This window comes from Vombatus ursinus, unplaced genomic scaffold, assembly GCF_900497805.2.
Source record: "Vombatus ursinus unplaced genomic scaffold, bare-nosed wombat genome assembly UNPS02010822.1, whole genome shotgun sequence".
Taxonomy (NCBI): domain Eukaryota; kingdom Metazoa; phylum Chordata; class Mammalia; order Diprotodontia; family Vombatidae; genus Vombatus; species Vombatus ursinus.
This window is the reverse complement of record NW_020950600.1, coordinates 3,097,714-3,114,675: the sequence shown is the minus strand read 5'-3', so window position 1 is coordinate 3,114,675 and position 16,962 is coordinate 3,097,714. Positions and strand designations below refer to the sequence as shown.

The 16,962-nt window shown below is 52.2% G+C and overlaps 1 protein-coding gene across 1 annotated transcript in view; it reads right to left on the bottom strand.

Moving 5' to 3' along the window:
• The window catches only part of AGRN (agrin), a 92,050-nt gene that overhangs the window by 72,332 nt on the left and 2,756 nt on the right, over positions 1-16,962 (bottom strand). The window contains exons 7-8 of the mRNA XM_027855396.1: positions 16,691-16,961; positions 12,242-12,503 (exon numbers count right to left, since the gene is read on the bottom strand). Of these exons, the coding sequence (XP_027711197.1) occupies positions 12,242-12,503; positions 16,691-16,961 (533 nt within the window). The remainder of the gene's footprint in view (positions 1-12,241; positions 12,504-16,690; position 16,962) is intronic.

Genomic DNA, 16,962 nt, shown 5'->3' with positions numbered 1-16,962 from the left:
GAGGGATGGGAGGCTCCAAGTGGGAGGTGGGAGGACCCAAAAAGATCCAGGAAATTCCTGAACGGCACCCCGCCCCCTTCCCCAGCGTACCCCCTCAGGGGGAAGAAAAACTAACAAAGGTTGGACGCTAGGAAGAGGATGGAGAGGTCTCTTTCATCACTGGCCAGTCCCGGAGCCAAGCCCTCTCCTGGGGGGCACAAATCCCCCTTATCTAAGGGAGAACACTCCAGGCAATTACTTCCCCCCCCTCCTCTTCCAGGCTCCCCAGCCCTATTGTGGCTGGCTGGCCAGAGGCAGGGAGCAGGGGACTCCCAGGAGACATACCTGTCCCAGCTATGCCTGGAATGCTGTTGGCTCTGGCCATGGGCCCAGAGATCAGAAAAGGAGAGATTACAGTGGGCAAACCTGGGCTGGAGGAACCTTCCCCAGTGGCCCTTGAGAAAGGCTTATGGGGGGCAGAAAAGGAATGGAGTCAACCCCCACCCCACCTCCTCTCCCCACCCCCCTTCCACCTAAAGCATCAGGGAGGCCTGGGGGAGGTTGAGGAACCCAGAGGCTGGGACTTGAGGAAAAGGCTTTCTGGCCCTGCTCAGGTCTGGCTCCCCTAGGCCCTCCTCTCCAATCTCCTCCCCGACAGGCTTTCAGCCACAGGTCCATGAATTATCAAGAAACAGGGGCCTGGCCCTCCTGACCAGGCCAGAGGAGCAACATGCTAATGAACATTTCTATGGGGAATTTCCTGGACAAAGAGGTATTTGCCCGGGATCCCCAGCCTTCAGTCCCAGCAGGGATTCCACTGCAGACACTGGGGCATCCTATCTTCACCTCCTTGTGAGACCAGAGCATGAGAGGAACCAGCAAGCAGCTCATCTTGGGGGTCCTTCCCCAGCGAACCTGCTGCTGTGAGACCGCTTCATGCTCTGTGCCTGTTTCCTCTTCTGTAAAATGAGGGGGTCCGACTCCAAGACCTCTAAGCTCCCCTCCAACTCTAAACCTGTGATTCTACGATTTAACCTCTCGGTGCCCTAGGCAACTCGCCAACACTGTGAGGCATGGACAAAGTGCTCGCCTGCGCTAGGAGAACCAGGAGGTGCCTGAGTCCATGAAATCACGGATTTCATCATAAACATAACAGACATAAAATAAAGACAAGGTTACTAGGAGGATAGGGGACTAGCAGCTGGTCAATCAGGAAAGGCTTCCCGTAGGAAGCAGCTTCTGAGCTGAGCCTTGAAGGAAACAGATTTAAAGAAGAGACAGTGAGAAGGGAATGTGATCCAGGCAAAAGCCTAGAGGCTAGAGATCTCAAGACCCAGGTGGCTGGTGTTGGGTTTGAGAGGGCATAAAGAGAAGAACAAACCAAATCCCCCTCCCCAAGGATAATTCCCAGGCTGCTCCCCCTCCCCTTTGGGGGCCCCATCTTTCTTCCCCATGGCTGGTCATTTTGACTTTTGCCCTGCCCCTGGACTCCGATGGATGACTGGAGGAGAGGGTGAGGCAGGCGACTTTGCGCAGCTCTGCCTCACTTAATCCAATTCACGAGTAAGGCCAGACATCACCCAGTGACATCACTGGTCCTCTTCAAAAACGGAGAAGGAACAACAGAAGCATTCCCCCCATCCCCGATTCCAGCAGGGCTCAGGAGACGGGAGGCAGGGAACAGCTTGGAGGAACAGAACTCCCAAAGCCCCATCCCCATCCCCTGTCCTGGGAATTAAGAGAGATCTGCCTCGGTTATTTGTTCACTATACGTGACCTTAAGCAAAAATAAATTCATTTCAATCCAATCCAATAAGCATTTATTAAAAACGTATTGTGTGTCAGGAACAAACAACAAAACAATCCCTCAATGAGTTTACATTCTCTTCTGGGGAGGAGGAATTTGATGTCTCTGCACCTCACTTTCCTCATCTGTAAAATGGAAATAATGCCTGGAGAACACTAGGTGTTGTAAAATACTGTATAAAGGTCAATTATTCATCATCATTCCCCCTCAGGATGTTAGAAAACATTAAAGTGTTATTTTAAAAAAAAAAAAAGAGGAGGCTTCAGAAAAAGAAGTCAGAGTTCAGAGAAATTGCGATAATCAGGGCTTGGAGTTTCGCTTATCCGTTCCCTTAACATAACTGGGCGGACCTCTCACTCTCTCTCACATACCTTCCAGCTCTAAACACTGTGGTCCTAAGAACAGTCAGAGGACTCTGGGAAGAAAGGAAGCAAATCCAGTCCTCCCGCTGACTTGAGGTAATTAGCATCTCATCAAGACAGAGAAAGGCAGGTGACAGGATCTGTCCAAGGAGCCTGGATTCTGGTCACAGATCCCTGAAGGGAACCTCGTAAGAAAGAAGGTATGCCCCCAATAAGGGCTTCTACCTGAGGGCCTCTGATTAGGGGGAAGCCACTGCCTCCCCAACCCACTTCAGGACAGCTTTGATGTCCAGGAAGTACTTCCTGACACCAAGTCCCCTTTGCAAGATGGACCCATTTTTTTTTCCCTCCAGGCTCAGCTTCACAGCAGCTACCAACCAACTATGAACTTTGACAAGTTAAAAATGCCCTCTCTGGACTTGTTTCCTCAACTATAAAAATGGAATTGGGACCTCTTGTCAATGATGACAAGAAGGGATAGTCAATATTGATGGGACTATGGAAAGAAAGGCACACTGAGACATTGTTGGAAGAGCTGTGAATTGATCTAACCATTCTGGAAAGCAACTTGGAATTATGCTCAAATGACTAAAAATGCTATACTCTTTGACCCAGAAATGCCACTAGTAGGCAGGTAACCCCAAGAAAGACAATGGCAAGGGAAAAGAAAAGTCCCAGATATACCAAATACAGCGTTCCAAAGTCTTAACGTAGTTTTCAGGTTCAAGACTTTTGTAACATCCTGTGCTAATAGCAACAAGGTAGCCACCAAATACCTGAAGAAAGGCTAAACCAAGTAGGGCACATGAATTGAATGGAATATTGCCATACTCTCAGAAAAGACAGCTATGAAGAATTCAGAGGAGCAGTAGAAGATTTCTAGGAAGAAAGCAAGCAAAATCAGAAAGACAATAGATGTGCCACCTACAACAGAAATGGAGCTCAAAGAGACCTTACAGGTCAGAGTCCAACTCCCACCCCATTCACAGATAGAGAAACTAAGGCCCCAGGGAAATGATTTGTACTAGGTTCTACAGTTCAGAAGTAGCAAAGTCTGGATTCAAACACAGACCCTGTGACTCCCTATCTAGAGCTCTTGCCATGACACCACATTGCCTTCACACCCTCTATCGCTCATGCTCCCCTCCCTGCCCCCCCCCAAACACACACACACACACACCTCAGTCGATCAGTGTGATTGTGGGCAGGAGGGGTCGCGCTTTCCTGATTCCCTACTTCTCCTTCCCATTACAGAACTCTAGCCAACCAGTCCCTATCCCCTGCTGGGCCATCTTAGAATCATAGCTTCAGGGCTAGAAGGAGGCACACTGGTCATGTACTCCAACCTCATCCTTTTTTTTTTTTTTTCTGATCCGGAGACTCATATCCAGTAAATGGTAAATGACTGGACCAAAGTCATTCAGTTAGTAAGGCAGTGAGCAGAGGGTATAAGATGGGAATTAGAAACCATGTGTCTCCTGACTCAAAACTCAGGGCTCTTCCCCTGTCTTATGCTTGTCCTGTCCTCATCACCTTCTCTGGCTTGGATCTCTGGGCTCTGACCTGAAGTTTGGGCAAGAATCCCACTCCCATCCCCCACCGCACCAAAGGAACGTAAGATGTTTTCCAACTAATAGGAGACGACTTTGGGGCAGCTCAGAGCCCCCTCTCCCCTAGAATGAGGATAGGGGCTCAATGAGGGAGTTTGGAAAGTGTTTATAGAAGCCTTCTGAGGAGCACGGAGCTGGGGGAGGACCTCCCAGACTATCTCTATAGACGCTCTCAATTTATGTAGGAGGAAACCAAGGTCAAGTAACTTAGAGGATCACAGATCTAGAGCTCATTCTACAGGTAAGGAAACTGAGAGCCAGACTAGCCCAAGGTCACACGGGCGGATCAGTGGAAGAACCATGATTTGAATCCAGGTTCTTTGAGAACAGCAGTGGGACAGTGGAAAGAACACTAGTTCCAAACTCAGGGAACCTGGATTCAAATCTTACCTCAGAGCTTACTACTATGTAGAAGGCAGCTAGGTGGTGCGGTGGATAAAGCACTAGGCCTGGAGTCAGCAAGAGCTGAGTTCAAATCCAGCCTCAGACTGTGTGACCCTGAACAAGTCATTGAACTTGTTTGCCTCAGTTTCCTCATCTGTAAATCGGAAATAATAACAGCACCTACTCCCAAGGTTGTTGTGAGGATCAAATAAGATACTACTAAAGCACTTAGCACAGTGCCTGGCACATAGTAAGTGTTCAATAAATGGGTTTTTTTTTCCTTCCTATGTAACCTTGGACAAGACACTTCACCTCCCTCTGACTCAGTTTCCTTCTTCATAAAATGAAGGTGTTGGACTAGCCTCTGAGGTCCCTAGCAGTGACTTTTGCTTTCTGCTGCTAAACACTTGACAAGTTTAATAAGCATCAGCCTACTATGCTGAGAGAATAAGAAGAGGGTTATACAGCCCTTTAAGGCCTGAAAAGTACATTACAAATATTATCTCATTTGGTTCTCAGAACAACCCTGTAACAGATGCTTTATTTATCCCCATTTTTACAAAGGGGGAAACAGAGTCAGAAATGACTTGCCTAAGGTGACACAGTGTCAGAGGTAAAATTTGAACTCAGGTCTTGCTGACTCAGGACTATCCACTCTATCAGATGGCTGCCTAAGGCAGCTCCTTGGCAATTAGACAACAGGCCCTGCCCCCTCAGGCAGCCCGTTGGCAATGAGACAACAGGGATTTCCTTTCTACTATAAACTAACAGTGGCAACCTAGTACAGTGTCAAGGGTGTGGGATTTGGAGTCAGAGGATCTGGGTTCAAATCCCAGCCAAGTAGCTAGCTAGCTATGTGACTTTGGACAAGTCACTTCAGTTCTCTGGAGCTCAGTTTCCTCATCTGTAAGATGACCTTGAAGGTCCCTGTTAGCCATTAATCTCCCAGCCTATAAACCTCAAAGGCCAGCTGGTCTAGGAGAAAGCTGGCCTTTGCCTACCTGAGGAAGGCAAGCAGAGGGTAGGGCAGCCCTAGCATGACTCAGGGCTCTTGCATGCTCCCGAGGGGCACCCCACCCCACCAGCACACACTCTGGCCACTGGCCACAGAGACTGTCCACCCCAGTGACTGAGTCACACTGACATTTGCCCCAACCTTGCATCAGCGCCATCATCCAAACTCAGGGTTAATTAGTCATTTGGTCTTTTGGACTTTAGCACCTACGGCAGAAAATTAATTCTGCCTAGTCCTGCTTCATCTTCTCCTCCTCCTCCCATCCAAAGCTTTGTCACTGGTTCTCACTGGTTCATCCGTCTCAAAGGACCACAGTTGGAAGGGACTTTGGAGGCCATCAATGTCTAAGACCCTCATTTTACAAAGGAGGAAACTGAGACACAGAGCTATCAAATGAGTCTGCTTAGGGTCACATAACTGGCAAGGATCTGAGGGGGAATTTGAACCCAAATCTTCCTGATTCTCAAATCTTTTTTTGTTTTTGAGACAATCAAAAACAAAATTAAGCGACTTGCCCAGGGTCACACAGCTAGTGTCAAGTGTCTGAGGCCGGATTTGAACTCAGGGTCCTCCTGACTCCAGGGCCAGTGCTCTACCCGCTGAGCAACCTAGTTGCCCCCTGATTCTCAAGTCTTATCGACTATGTCAAGCTGCCTCTCATGTGGGGTTTCAGCCTTAGGTAATGACTGCCAGATTCCTCCTTCCAGCCCCAGCCCATCCCCCAAGCTTCAGTCCTCTGGTTTCCAGCTGCCTCCTGGGTACCACATAGATTTTGACCAGCCAGCACCTCCAATTCAACAAGGCCCATCCCAACTCAGGCTCTTCCCCTTTAAAACTGCCCTTCCTATCTCCCTCCTCACCACCATTTACCACTAACATCCCCCCACTTTAGTACACAGGTTCAAAGGCCTGCCAAAGGCAAAAAGATTCACGTCCAAATACCCAAGACTGAGCAAGGTGCTTCTCATCTGCAAAATGAGGGATTTCATTCAATAAGCATTTAAGTGCCTTAAATGGGCTAGGCCTGGGGAGGCACCAACAGGTAGGCCCTGGCTGCAGGGAGCTTCCATTCTACACATACTCAGATGGAAAAAGAAAGTCTTTTTTAAAAGTCTTTTTTTAACTGGATCGGTGATTTTTACTGGATATAGGGAACTCCGTCTACCAATGCAGGTCAGCACCTCCTATCTGACTCAGGATCTTTTTTTCCCCTCAAATATTTTATTTTTTGCCAATAACATGCAAAAAGGTTTTAGCATTCATTTTTTAATTTAATTTTGAGTTCCAAATTCTCTCCCTCCCTCCCTCATCATTGAGAAAGCAAGCAATTTGATATGGGTTATACCTGTGCAGTCATGCAAAATATATTTTCATATTAGTCATGTACAACTTATCTAAAGAATTGCTTGGAATGATAAAAAATAAAGTGATTTGCCACACAGGGTCACAAAGTAAGTATGGGTCAGAGGCGAGACTTGAACCCAAGCCTTTCTGCCTCTGAGGCCAGCTATCTATCCACTAGGCTACACTGCCTCTCACATTTCTATTGCTTAGACCAGGTCTGTGATTTCATTGGCAGAGGGAGGCACTACCAAAGATTGCCGCCCTCTCAGAACACTCGCCACCACCATAGTGTCCCCTCTGTCTTGCTTTCCCCCTTCACGCAGGCTGCATTATCCTTCTGTTGAGATGAAGGGCCACCGGGCCTTCAAGTAAGCAGATTAACTTGATGTCTTTGTGCCTCAGTTTCTTCCTCTTTAAAATGAGGGGATTGGACACTGATGGCCTGTAATGCCCCTTCCAACTGTGGACCTATGAGATGGTGAGTGAAGAAATAGGAGAGGAGCGTGGGCAGGCCTCACCTTGCCGCCACACCCTCGGTCCCCTAGCACCGCTATCTTAGCTGCCCAGCTACCCTGAAGACCTCTAGGCCTTGCCATCTGCCCTATGGAGGCACCCGTAGGCCTTGGTGACTTTCTGTCTGCCCTAAAGGGTACTTTTCTTTTCTAGGTTCTCCCCCTAGTTGGAGCAAGAAGCATCTTGATTTTTCTATATGTGGCCCCAATGCTTGGCATCTGGTCAATGATTCATTCATTCACTGCTGACTTTGAGGGCACCTCTCTAACCACTAACCCAGAGGCTTTACAGAACAAAGTAATTTCCAAAGGGGGAGAGTAATTAACAGTTGGGGAGAGTGGGGCAGAGATCCCAAAGCAGCTGGGTGCTATTTTGAAGAAACCTCGGGATTCCAAGAGGCAGAGGTGAGGCGGAGGAACCTTCTAAGGTGGGAAGGGAGGGGGATGGGGAGGGGGAGAGACAGCCTGTTCAAAGGTGTGGAGGTGGGAAAAGGGAGTGTCCTGGACAGAGACCCGCTAGCAGACCAGTCTGATTGGAACAGAGAATTCACACATGGAGGCAATATGAAATACAAGAGTGGAAAGCTAAGTGAGAGGCAGATTGGGGAAAGCTTTGATGGAGAGCTGATGTTTTCTCCTAGCTAAGCTCTCTGATCCCTTCCAGCTCTAAGATCCTATGAGACTGGGACCTTTGACCCTTCCCTCCCTCTATGTCACCCCCAACATCCAATCACTTGCCACGTCGGCTTCCACAGTCCCTCCCTTGTCTGGCCCTTTACACCCTCTCGTCTCTTCTCACCAGGATAATTGCAAGTCTTGACTCCCTTCTTTCTGTGTCCCCCCTGTCCAGCCCATCCCTTCACACACTACCAAAAGCCTAAGGCATGAGAGCCAATGGGGTCACTCCTCTACTCCAGAACCTTAAATGGCTCCCAAGTGCAGAAAGAATAAAGCCCAGACTCCTCTGGCTGGGGAATCCTTCAGAGCCAACTTCCCCAGTCACTTCAACATTTATCAAGCACCTGCTAACTACACAAGACTCAAGCCTGGGCACCAGAGAGCCAAAGGGGAATAACAATCAGATTCTGACCTCAAGAGGGTTACAATCTAAGACCTTCGTGATCGATAGGGAAGAACTCACGGACCTAAATAACTGGGATAGACTCAAGAACGTTCTTAATTTATTTTGTGTGTACTCATTTATTCATCCGAGAGGTAGCATGGTGTGGAGAACCAGCCTAGAAGCCAGAAAGACTTGGGTTCAAGTCTCCCCTCTGATCTACCCTGGCAGAGTGACTTTGGACAAGTCACATAACCTCCAACCGCTGCTCTAGGCAACTCTCAGACCTGGCAACCTAGGCAACACTGACCTGAATTGAGAGAGGGCGTCATCCTTGTGGAAAAGATTGTGGGATTAATTAGTAAGGCATTCAATGAATGGTTGTTGATTGACTTACAGAATCCAAGAATATTCTCTTTTGTACCCTTGGAGGGAAAGACTCCCCATGGGCCAGGCTGGTCTCTTCCCTGCGGACCCCTAAAGCCTGCCTTATGCCCACCAATCCATGTCTTGTCCTAATATTCCCCATAATCCTAGGTCCAGTTAGGCCAGAAAGCTCTCCTGGGCCCTTATGGGCAGCTCTCTACTCTCTGAAGTCCTTCGGTAACCCCTAACTATAAGCTCCCAGAAGACAAGATCAAGGTCTACGACCAGTTGTAAGCTCCTCTGGGCAGGGCCTGCTTTCACACAGGAGGGAGCTCCCTGTGCACAAGGGATTCCTCTCCTCTGCCTCCTCGACTCTGAGAAGGGGAACTGTTTCTTCTCTGTCCCACAGGGCTGGACTCAGAGGCTGTAGCTGAGAAAAAATCAGGGGTGGGGGAAGCCCAGAATGCCTCCTTTCTCCATGGACGGGAAGCCTACAGACCGGAGGGGATGCTTAGCTTCCCCCATGATCCACTGGCCCAGACTAACCCCGACACTCACACTCTTAGCCACAACATCACCCACTCCCTTTCCTTCCTGCTTCTCACCTCCTATCCTCCCAGACAGGAAGGCTGGCCACATGAGGAAAATGGGTGTGAAGAGGAGGGCCCCGGGGAGAGCACGGCTGCCCCCAGGCAGCGGGGTAAGGCACGGGAGAGGCCAAGCTGCCCCAAGCCCAGGGAGCTGCGGGCCAGCCTGCCCTCTCCCACCACAGAGAAAACTGAGGCTGCAGGGAAAGAGGATGTCAGTCCTGTATTCTGGTCCTGACCCGTGCAACCAGGCATCTAGAAAGAAGTGAACCTCGCCCCCACCCCACCTCAATAGGGCATGGCAGACTCGTACGGTCGCAGAAACAAACACCCCACCCCGAGCCCCAGGTTGGAGTCCCTTCTCTACTCGGGGCATTGTGAGGGCATGCCCCCAGAAAGGAGCCAAGCTCCTCCCCAGGAAAGAGAGCAAGTCAAAAGATCAAGGAGTAAGAGGCAGGGGACGGGGAGACTGCACTCTGGACCCTGGATTCCAGGGGGGCCCCTCCCCCAGGGCCCTCATCCCAAAATGGTTCAAAGCAGGGAAGGAATGAGAAACCACAGCTCCCACCCTCCCATGGAGAAGAAGCCCCTCCCCTCACCCCCACTGAGGGCACGTCCCTTCCCAGACTAAAGGGGAAGGACACGGGACAAAGGCTGAGGGGACTCTAGCTGCTCCCACGGTCTCTGAGCCCTTAGCCCCCATCCCATTTCCCTGGAGAAGCTCCCAGCCCAGGGTGCAGCTGTCTCTGTCCTGTCCTGGGCCCCTGGGAAGAAGCCAAAGATCACAGACAACGACGGACGGGATCTTTGAGTTCACAGGGTCCAGCCTCCTCCTTTTTTGTTTCTATTCAGTTCTTTCAGTCATGTCAGACTCTTCGTGACCCCGTCTGGGGTTTTCTTGGCAAAGATACTGGAGTGGTTGGCCACTTCATTCTCTGGGTCATTTTACAGATGGGGAAATTGAGACAGACAGGGTAAAGTGATTTGCCCAGAGCATACAGCTAGTGAGTGTCTAAGGCTGGATTTGAACTCAGGCCTTCCTAACCCCAGGCCCAGCACTCTATGCACTGGGCCACACAAATTGAAGTCCAGGGAAGAAAGGTGATTTGCCCAGAGCACACAGCTAGTACGTGTCTGAGACTGGATTTAAAATCCAGGTTTTCAACCCAGGAATTGAAGCCGGGCCCCACGTACAGAAATCTCATCACTACACAATGTTGCACTCAGAGTGGACCGTCCAAGCCTCCTACCACTGGGCAGAGGGTAAGGGGAAGGCCTCAGGAGGAGGGAAGATGACCACCCTGAGACCTCTCCACTTGAGGTCAGGCCTCAAGGCTCAAGTCCCCGATGCTCCTTTCCCTATTCCAAAGGATAGAAAAGACAGGCTCCCCCGCTGCCCACCCATTCACCCCAGGACTCCACCCTCAGAGGAGAGTTCAAGGTTTACCACACAGCTGCCAACATGGGTCCCTCTCCTGCTCAGGAAACTCTAGTGCCTCTAGGACAAAATTTAAATTCATCTGTTTGGCATTCAAAGCCCTTTACAACCTGTATTTCTCCCCTTTGTGCACCGTATATTTCAGCCAAATTGGCTTTTTTGAGATTCCTTATACAAGGCATCCCATCTCCCACCTCCAGGTCTTTGTACTGGCTGTACCCCATGGCTGCAATACACTCTCTCCTCACCTCTGCCTCTTGGCATCCCCCAGTTCCATAAAAACCCAGGTCAAATACTTCCTAAGCTGCTAATGACTCCCTCGTCAAATTACGTTGTAATGACTTTGTAAATAGTTTGCAAAACCCAGGATCACAGAACTAGTACACAGGGCTGAGGCTGGATTTGAACTCTGGTCCTCCTGACCCTAGGGCCCAGGGCTCTCTCCACTGAGCCACCCAGTTTAGATAACAGATCTAAAGTGCCAGATAAAAGTCCTATGGAAATGTTAGCTCTTGTTATTATGGGGGGAATGGCCGTGCAGCCGCACATCTCACCACAGTGGGGTACCCCATCCTACCTTTCCAGGATCCCAGAATCATCCCTTCCAGGGCAAAACTGGCATAGGGCATTAGTAGAACTGGAAAGGACCCCAGTCATCTCCCCCACCACTCCCTAAATGAGGAAACTGAGGATCAGAGTGGAAAAAAAATTTGTCCAAGGTCACGTAACAAAGGTAGCAAGCAACAGAGTCAGAATTCCAACTCGGGTCTTCAGAGAAGCAGTGTTTTAGAGTAGGAGGGAGTGCTGGGTAGAGAGCTCCAATTGCCAGCTGGGAGACCTTGGAAAAGTCTCTGTAATGGGTCTATGATCATTTTAGTTCTAAATCTATGAAACTGACCCATAGTCCAGACAACAGTGCTAATTCTGATGCGATCCTCATTCGTCCACATTTATACAGTGTTTGAAAGCTCCCCCCTTCCTGGAGGCTATGCTCCCCCCCCAAACCACTCCCCCTTCCTTAATCCCCCCAAAAAAGGAAAAACGAGGCAGAGTCCATTCTGAGCAATTTCCCCTGAAGACTCCCTCAGTCTATCAAGGCAAGCTGGCACTGCATCTGAACCGGCTGCCCCAGCTCAAATAGCGTCACTGCCTACCTGGTCCCAGCATTCCCGTTTCCCAGGAACAAGCTCCAGGGCTTGTCGGCCCCATTCCCACCCCCACCCGCACCTGCACCCAGCCTGGGCCTCACAGCTGCCAGACAGACACAAGCTGCCCCCTCCCTCCAGCTCCCCAAAGGGAGGGGCAGTGCAGGATACAGAGTTTGGGAATTCTCAGCCCCACGGGGACGGCGCTTCCGCTCAGAGATCCCCAGAGAGGGAGAGTAGTTCGGCTAGCCAACGTCACAACATCCCAGGCCTATGACCTCGAGTTGGGCCAGGAATTCAGAGCGTCAGCAAGGCCAGCGGCTGTGGGGGCTGCCTAGGGAGGCTGAGGTCAGGGCCAGAAGGGGCCAAAGAAAATCTCTCAACAGGCCAGAAAAGCAGACAGAGCTTTTGACCGTGGGGGGAATGGCACGAAGAAAGACAAACCTCATGACCCACACCCACAGGAACACCTGGTGGGCTTCAACCCCTCCCTCTAGCAAGAACCCGTCAGAGGGAATCTAGGTTCTCCCCAGCCCTCACGGTAGGTGACCCAGAGATGAAGTGGGGGACAGAGGCGTACCCAGCAGTGGGGCCAGGGACCCACAGGGCTCCAGCACCCAGTCCAAGCTTACCTTCCACACAGTGTTCCACCTCCTCCAGGTTCCGGAGCGTGATGCGCATGAGGCTGGAGTTCAACATCAGCTCATTCTTATGCGCTGGCCACAGGTAGCGTGGGGCGGGGTTCACAAAGAAGATCCGGGTATCCCCAGTGGACACCTGGTTGTCACAAATGAGTGGATCTCCAAAGCCGCCAATCACCACTTTGTTCCCACCATCGAGCAGGATCTCATGGGTAACCACTTCTTTGCCCTTAAGATATCGCCAGACCCGAACCTGGGGAGGGAATAAATGGGAAAGTGTGAGTCAGAAGAGGGAGCCAGTGGGCTAGAAGACAGGATACCCAAGCTTCTCAAATCAGGTGGCTTCCCTTTCCACACATACACTGGGGGCTGTGAGGCTGCAGGGGCCAAGAGGGAAGCCTGGATCCCTGGATTATCTACCCGGATTCTGTGGGCTCTGGGGCAAAGGCTGTCTGCATACCTGAAATGCACCAGATCTTCACCCCCATCCCTTATGGTCCCATGCCTCCTTTAGACACACTCTGCTGCCTCATCCGGGGCAAGGCCTCTCCTGATCCCCCTGTTATCAAGGCTCCTTCCCTCCTGGAATTATTTGATACTCACTTCAGTACACACTGTTCCCCTTCAGAAGAACGTAAGCTCCTCTGAGGGAAACAACTATTAGTCTGCATCCCCAGTAGATGTTGAAAAAGAATGCCTATTGGAATGAAATAGAATCTCCTAATCTTTTTTCAGGCCTCAGTTTCTCACCTCCTCAAAGGAGAGACATCGATCCCTCAGAAACCATAGGGTTTCTCTGTGAGCTGAGAGATGCCGCTGACTTCGGTGGGTCCTCTGCCTAGCCCTCATGCTTGAGGCTCCCGACCCCACCTGTTTCCCCCAGACTAAAAATGAAAGGCCCCTCCACCCTCCAGAGCACTGATCTCCCAATCTATCAATCAATCGTAGCATAGCAGCCCGTCCACAGTCACGTGTGCATAAGAACAGAACAAGAAGGCCGTATTATGAGCCCTAGACCCACGACTACAGAGAAAAGCTGCATGTGGCTGCCTAAGGAGCTCTCAGAATGATAACTACACCCATGAGATCAGTACTATAGCTACTATATATTTTATTCCTCCTATGGAGAACGAGCAGGTGGGATCAGATGACCTCTAGGATTCCTTTTGGCTCTAAATCTACGATCGTAAGACTCAGGCAAGGTCACACAGCTCACATGTCAGAAGTGGGATTTGGACCCGGGACTTCCTGGCTCTGAGTCTGACATTCTGTCTGCTGTGTATACTACCTCTGAACCTCCAGGCACTTCCTAGAAGACAAGTGGCCCCTGAATAGCCTTTTTTTCCTTAGTGTTATTTCTGCCATTTGGGGCCTGAGCTGAGCCCCTGGTCTCTTCCAATCCCCAACCCCTTTCCTGAAGGAAGGAAACCTTTTAACAGACGAGAGTGGCCTCAATGGTGTACGCTAAAGACGTACACCCAGTCTTAAAAAATTGGGCCCTCCCCCTCAGCCCAGCTACTGTGTTAGGCCTGGCCAGAGGGTGAAATACTTCAAACTCCCTAAGACACTCCCCCTTCTCCCTCCCAGTGTGGAAGCCTGGGCCCAGGCCACTCCACCACCTCCCTGGATTCCTGCCTCTCCCAGCTTGGGGGCCAGGGCACATAGCCAATGCCACCTACTCTTAAGTAGGGTCCCGACTTCTCATTCTGAAGTGTGGCTGCTCTATTCTCCCATAGCAACAGACATTGGACCCAGTATCTCCTGCTCCCATCTGGCCAGGGGCCTGACTCAAGACTTTCCCAGGTCCCAGTAATGAGGCTTCCAGGCCCACACCCAAGCCCCCACACTCTTCCACAGGGATCAGTTTGTGGAAGAAATTCAAAAGAGCAGGACACAAGACTCCAGAGCCTATGGGATAGGTGGATAGCGTAATATAGCATAATGGACTTGGAGCGAGAAGTGCATGGGGTCAAATCCAGCCTCAGACATTCACTGTCTGGGCGCCCCTGGGCAAGTCACTTTGCATAGCTCTGTGCCTCATTCTCCTCCCCTGTAAAATGGCTCTAAATTCGTGATGCTATGACCTTCCACTAGGTTACTGGCCCTGAGCTGACCCTCCCCCTGCCCTTTTGCCTCCTTCTGGTAAGAGGAAAAGTCCCACTTAAGCCTCAGCACCATCACACCCCAGGACCCACCTGCCCTATCTCAGGAGGATGTTTCCCATCTTCCTGACTTCCGGCATGGACTCCCAGTGTTCGGGGCTGGCTTCCTATCATCTCTCCTACTCACCACCCTCACCCTCCTAGTAGGGCAGGGTGGGGCAGACAGGAGGCCTCCCCTCTTTCCTCTCCTCCCATATTTCAGTTTTGGCCAGCCCAGCTCACCCAAAGGTGCCTGGGGACACACAGAACCAGATTCAAGTTCAGGCAGTAGCCCCGGCCCCTCCCCTCCCACTCCATGCCCCAAAGGTACTAGATTTGACAAACCCGTCTGGCAAGACAACTCCCTTCCTCCCTTCCCCCAATCAAGGGGAGGACCTACTTCAGAAACCAGCCTCCATCATTCCCCCCAACCTCCAAGTGAGACACCTGGGAAGTCCTGGAGAACCACAGAGCCCTGGGCCCACCCACAAACCCAGTCTGGAGGCAACAGAAAGAATCTGTCCTATCCTTCCCAGGCCTCTGGACTTAAGGCCAGCTCAGTGGTCCTTTAGCAGTGGGGAGATTACACATTCCCTGGTGGAGAGCAGAAGTGCCCTGGGAAAAGGGGGGCATCCCTCAGGGACAAAGGATGGAACCCAGCACTATCATTAAGGGCTCTCCAACAGATCAAGCCTGCCAGGCCAACTCTGGTCACCTCTGGGCCTTCCAGCTTACCTCCTTTACCACACCCCTCCCAATCCAAGAGAGAGACTGAGCCTAATAGGGTGTTTGGGGGAAAGAGGGGGCAGACACCACACAGTAATCTTTATGTAGCACCACAGCAGCACCCCCCACACATGGTGACCATGGCCCCCCAGCTCTCCACTACTGAGCCCCCCCCCCAGCTAATTACACACACACACACACAGGTGACTCCAGGTTAGGGGAAAGGAGTGACTGCAGAAGCAGCCTCCCCGTGCCTACTCCAGGCCCCCTCCCACTTGGCCACACCCAGGACCCTGGCAAGGAGGAAGTCGGGAAATCCTGCAGGGACTTGGCAAACTGCCTTCTCGTTCACAGTCCTGGGGGCAGAGTCTCTCCATGAAGCCTCCCCTTCTGAAGAGTGTGCACAGGGAAGGGGGGTGGGGGGGAGGAGGGAAGGATCCCAGCTGGAGGCCTGGGTCAGGCATGTTTTTGCAGGTCCTGTGTTTTCCAGTCCAGATGAAGGAGAAACAATATTTGTGCCCCGGAGGTTTGGGGCGGCAGGAAAAGAAGGGAAAGCTTAGAAGTTAGGGAATTGAGAGTCGGGCCAGGAGCGGGAAGGGGGAAACTGAGGACAGGCACCACCCCCCCATTCTTCAAAAACAGCAGATGAGACCCCGGGCAGATTGCAGGGGCCCCCATCCCAGGGACACCTCAGCCTATCCCTCCTCAGTCAACGGCTTTACCGTTAGCAAAGGAGGCTGCCTGTCCCGCAGACACAGTGGCCCCGCGCACAAACTCTTGGGGTTACACTGTTTGTTTTGGGGGGGGAGACAAAGACCTGTCAGCCTAGGGCAGCCCCTCCCAAAAAAGGAGAGAGCCCAGAATCCCGGCCCCTCCCCCTCAGACATACTCATTCACATATATTTACGGCAGGGTTTTGCAAAGTCCAGACCAGCCTTACCCCCCCACCACCACCCCGCCCTCCAACACCTTTGGCAGGGACGTCGGAGGCTCCATGCAGTTCAGAGGGGGTCACCTGAGCAAACTCTCTCTCTCTCTCTCTCTCTCATACACTCACACACACACACCGCACATTTGCTCGCAGCTTACACCCCCCCTTTCTCCTAACCACTCCCCACTCCAGCCTCATGGTCAGTCCACAGTACGGACTAGGGGCCCAATCTCCCAATGGGGGACCTGAAGCCCCTCCAAGAGACCCAGGAAGCTGCAGCCCCAAGATCCCCCTCAAAATGGGAGGGGCTGTACCAACCCAAACTGCTGGGAGGAATACTCGGATTTCCCCCACCCGACCGGACCGCGGGGGGCGGGGGGGGGGTGGAGGGGGGGCAGGGTGTAAGCTGGCCCAGACTCCCACAGTTTAAGTCTAAAAATAGGTAATTACGGACGGCGGCTCGGGCCGGACAGCGGGCCCCTCCCCCACCTCCCGGAGCCACCCCGGCCGGGCCCGGCTCCGGGCTAGACGAGCAGGCTGGTTGGGGGGCGCGGCACTTGTTCCTGCCGGCGTCCCCGAGGTGGGGGGCGTCACCCAAACTTTGCCTCGCTTCCCGTCCCCTAGGGTGGCCGCCCGCCTCACCTTGCACGAGTAGGTGAGGTGCACGGGGTCCACATTCAGGATCTCCTCCACGGTGCCCGTGAGGACCACGTTGGCCTCCTCCTCTCGCCTCTCCAGCTCCCGCTCGGGACACGTCCCGCCCCCGGCGCCGGCGCCGGCGGCCAGCCCGAGCAGGGCTGCGAGCAGCAGCAGCAGCAGACGGCGCCCGGGCTGCGGCGGTCGGGCCGGGGCCGGGGCCAGCGGAGCTGAGGCCGGCGCGGCCGGGGGCAGGGGCGGGGCAGGGGGGCGCAGGC